General features: G+C 38.5%; 1 protein-coding gene across 1 annotated transcript; it reads right to left on the bottom strand.

The window, feature by feature from the left end:
• Positions 1-2,660: 2,660 nt before the first annotated feature.
• LOC127104651 (flocculation protein FLO11-like) lies at positions 2,661-3,991 on the bottom strand. Its single transcript, XM_051041827.1, has 2 exons — positions 3,284-3,991; positions 2,661-2,987 (listed from the first exon to the last, which is right to left on the bottom strand). The coding sequence occupies exons 1-2, from the start codon at positions 3,989-3,991 to the stop codon at positions 2,661-2,663; spliced, it is 1,035 nt and encodes a 344-aa protein (XP_050897784.1).
• Positions 3,992-4,379: the final 388 nt, after the last annotated feature.

The raw sequence follows: 4,379 nt of genomic DNA, 5'->3' as shown, positions 1-4,379 counted from the left end.
CCAACTGAAGCTAGCGGAAATATACCTAAATGCATCGCACGTTCGGACATACAATATAGTCACCATCGAACTTTATTTATTCCTTAAGGAAAGGGAAAACATCGATAAAATCTGGGGGAAACAGATATGATGGGTAAGAAAGTCGATTGTGCAAGGGGAATGTATTAGCACCCCTTACATCCATTGTACTCAACGAGAACCATTTTTATTGTTCTGCTCGAATGAGTGTTATATCTAAGGTTACTCACAAAAGAAAGGGGGGAAAATATAATAGATAGAGTGCTCGGTGAGGATTGGGGCCCTCATGCCTATGCATCCTTATAGTGTAATAAGGAATCCAGACCTTTGAAGTTCGTGGCACTAGTGAAGGGAGGTGAAAAGAAGTTGTGATAACAATATGGTTTGAACCAAATGATAATATTATTTGAACTCCAACAAGGGAAGAAATATGAACCCAAGAGTAAAACTGGCATTGACCAATATGTGGACTAGCCGGAAGCATCTGCCACTATATGGTATAGCCGAAAACAAAGAGAATTAAATGTTCGGGTACAAGCCAAACAACTCTTGGTTCAGAAGGTGACACAAGGTGGAGCTCAAAGAGATAGTGGATTTGGCTCAAAAATATGGTATATCACATGGAGTGAATGAAGGTAGATAATGGATGCATTATGGAGATGAACGGAGTGAATGACCAAAGTCACAGAAGTGAAGGATTTTGTAACAATGCCTGAAGAGGTGTAATTTGGAACCAAAGATTAGGGTATATTTGAATCCATAGGAGAAATGGAATTTGTACCATAGAGGGAAACAACGTCTTACCCAAAAAAGAAGGAATACAATGTTTGGGTATGAGCCAAACAACTCTAGGTACAAATGTGGATTGTCGCTATATCGTCCTAAAAGGGTATATAAGGAATTCCAAAGAAAAATGTATTTTGGTTTCAAAGAATTAGTATGTCACTGGGGTGAGCGGTTTACTGATTGAAAGTAGATCATGGATCATTGTGAAGGTAGAGAAAAACAAGAAAGGAGGGTTTGAATTATTTTCACAGAAATTAAAAGATTTTCGCAATAACACACGCAAAGAAGAAATAATAACAACACAAATGGTTTATCCTGGTTCGCTTGAAAATCAAAGCTACTTCAGTCCACCCGACCAAGGTGATTTCGCCTTCAACAAGGACTTAATCCACTAATCTCAACAAATTACAAAGTTCTTCTAAGGGTTCAACAACCTCTTAGCCATCTCAAGTCTACAGACCTAAACAAGTCACTAGAGGAATAAAAAACAATTACAAGAATTACAAAGTGTTTCGCTAGATGCTTCTAGATAAGCAGTATATGCATAATTTAAGAATAATAAAAGATAACCACACAATATTGAGTAGCAACTCTTGTATGGAAACTTTTTCTTACAACAACAGTGGTGAAGAAATAATTAGAGTATGTCGTGCATGAGTTGTTCTTCGTAAGAGTGGTGAAAAAGTTGTATGATAAAGTTGTTGTGTCAAAGTTGTATTTTGGCAAGTTGTGAAGAGCCCTTATATAGCATTTGAGATAATCCCGTTGGGGGGAAATCAATAAAGATTTCGTGCCAGCTGTGGGAGACAAATGTAGTAAATTCCTGTTCCTTTCCATAGCAGGCTAGGAGCATAATCAAATGTTTCCTTAAAAGTTTTGTACTACAATTTGAATGCTTCCAACTTAAGTTTCTAACTAGGTGACATCTTATGGCATATTTCTGAGCATGTGTTAGAGTGAGGTGAGCATTATCAGAGTCTTCAGAGCTAGAGTCTTCAGATATCTCTTTGCAGAGTCTTCAGATAGAGTTCTCAGAATCAGATCATCAGAGCTTGAACTTCAGAGTCATATTCTTCAAGTGATTGCTCCTCAGATGCATTATGTTCAGAGTCAGATGTGATTTCCCTTTGTGTTGGCTCAGTACTTCTGGACTACTTCAGATGCCAAATATTAGTTTCTTAAGAATCAGAAGGTGAATTATCAGAGTCATTTCAACTTAGAATCCCGCACACTTAAGAAAATTGTTAGGGTACCAAATTGATTCATTCTTTGTTATCATCAAAACTTAGAGATACATTGCAGAATCAAAATCTTGTTCTAACAATCTCCCCCTTTTTTATGATGACAAAACTTAGGATTTTGATGAAACAATAAGTACTTTAAGAGATACTAAATTGAAAATGATCAGAGTCAGATAGAAAAGTGACTACCCCTGAGATTAGCAATCTCCCCCTAAGTTTGATACTTAAAATTTATTTTTAAAGATATTTAGTATCAGATATGGGTTTCTAGGGTAGAGAATTTCTTACCAGATCTTCTTAGGTTGCTTGACTTGATTTAGTAGTTTCTCATATAAGAATTCAAGCTTCCCTTGGTTCAGATAGGTCTTGAAAAATGATTTAGAACTAAGCAATACTTTTATGTCAGAATGTAAGCAGTGCATTTCTGATATTTAGATAAAATAATTCATCAAAAGACTTATATCTAACTCTCTTCCTTTTTGTCAGACTCAAAAAGTAAATAAACCATAATTTAATTGATTAGAAAACTTCAGAAAGTACAGCGAGAAAAGATCAGAAAATAAGCCTTAGAACTAAAAACACTTAGAATTTTTTTAAAGAAAAATCCTAAAGTGTCTAAAGTTTAGGTGGAGGAGGCATCCTCTGAAGTAGCTCGGCTAGCAGGTTCTGAATGTTGTTGTTGACCTGATCTTGTTTGCCGAGTCTGATTCTGACCAGTTGTTGTTCTTTCTGTAACTCTTCTAGAGTGTTAATGACCAGAGGGGCAAGATCAGCTGTTGATGACTCTCCCTGAATCCGAGTAACCTCAACAGCTTTCTCAGATTCAGCCTTCTGAGCAGCTTCTGTGACTCTTGTAGCTTCTGCTTCTATCTCAGATTTCTCTTTTGCAGCACCTTTCTCAGCAACCTCCTTGGCAGCTTTCTCAGTTGCTTCCCGTTCAGCCTTTTATGCCTCTTCCTTCGCCAACCTAGCTTCTAACCTTTCCTCAGCACTTCTGATGAAGTCATTTCTGAATTTTTCAGAGAGGCTCTTCCTTTTTAAAATCTCAGATGTCATCTATTTGATGAATCTGTTCCAGTTAGTCCTTACTTCAAAAGGTTTCTCATGGGTGTTGGATTCGTCAGAGAGCTTCTTGAACATAGAAGCTGAACTTTCCAAGAACTTGGCTAATGCCTCATCAAAGGTTGGTGGGTGAGTTCAGGTTCATAAGGTTCAGGAATTGGTTGGTCTGCTGGTACAGAAAGAGTTCTTTCTGGGTCAATTGTGGCTAGAATATCTTCAAGGTTTGGGGAGGTTCGGTCGGGATGATCTGAACCAGAATGTTCAGAGGATGTGGTGAGGTCATAGTAAAGAGTGGTGTTGTATGTTGTGGATACGGTTGGTGAGAAGGATTCGTTGAACAACATTGCTTCAGAACGTGGGATGGAGGTTGGTTGGAGGTTAAAGAGAGGTGATGGAGGAGAAGGTGTAGGTATGATGGTTCTGAGAGGGATGGGTTCAGAGTTTGTGGGTTCTGATGGAAAGGATTGAGAAGGAGTAGGTTTTGAGTGGGTTTGGTTGGATGGGTTTAGTTCATAATGAATTGGTATGGATGGTGTTGGTTCAGATGGGGTAGGTTGTGAAGAAGTTTGATGAGAAGGGAGTAAGGTTGTTGGTTGTTGAGATTTGGATTTTTCAGTGGGAACGTTTATATTTATGGTAGGTGGAGTGGAGGAAGTTGTAACTGTGGTTGAGATTATGGGAGGTGGTAGAGGAATTGATGAGGCAAGTTTCCTAGAAACAGAGACGGAGGAGTTCAGAACTTCTGAGATGGAGATATTACCAGAAGGTGCTGAAGAAAAGGTCAGAGGCGCTGGCTTCTTCTTGGTTGCTAAAGACTTTCCTAGATTGAGAATCTTCTTTTTCTGAACAGTTGTCTTCTGAGAGGGTTCCCTCTTTCTTTTCATGAAGTTTGGAGGATGATCTGGAAGTCAATCCATGATGAAGCTGGACATGTCGTAGCCTTGAGCTTCCAGATATTTCAGATAAATTTTTATGACTTCTGGAGGATCAATCTTGGTGAAGATGTACATCTCATCCATTTTCTCTCTTTTATCCTTCAGTTCCTTCCAGGAAGTGTTTTTGGTAGGTTTGACAAGGACCTTATCAATTAGTTCCATACTCTTCAGATTCCTCCAATTGAGGGGCTTCCCAACGTCCACTATGACGTCTTCCATCAGATTCATATGAATGAGATAATCTACCAGACCATTCTCAATCAGCACATCTGAAATCAACCTACCCAAAGGGATGTAGTTCCTTGGCTTCATGTTTTTTCTGGTATCTCTAACAGAT

Source organism: Lathyrus oleraceus, chromosome 7 (assembly GCF_024323335.1).
Source record: "Lathyrus oleraceus cultivar Zhongwan6 chromosome 7, CAAS_Psat_ZW6_1.0, whole genome shotgun sequence".
In the NCBI taxonomy this organism is placed as follows: Eukaryota; Viridiplantae; Streptophyta; class Magnoliopsida; order Fabales; family Fabaceae; genus Lathyrus; species Lathyrus oleraceus.
The sequence above is the reverse complement of the archived record's forward strand: the minus strand, read 5'-3'. Positions and strand labels throughout refer to the sequence as shown.

Coding starts and splice junctions, on each gene's coding strand:
- LOC127104651 (XM_051041827.1), bottom strand. CDS start 3,991: ATGAAAAGAAAGAGGGAACCCTCTCAGAAGACAACTGTTCAGAAAAAG. Junction 2,988..3,283: donor ACCCAGAAAGAACTCTTTCT/GTACCAGCAGAC, acceptor GAGGCATAAAAG/GCTGAACGGGAAGCAACTGA.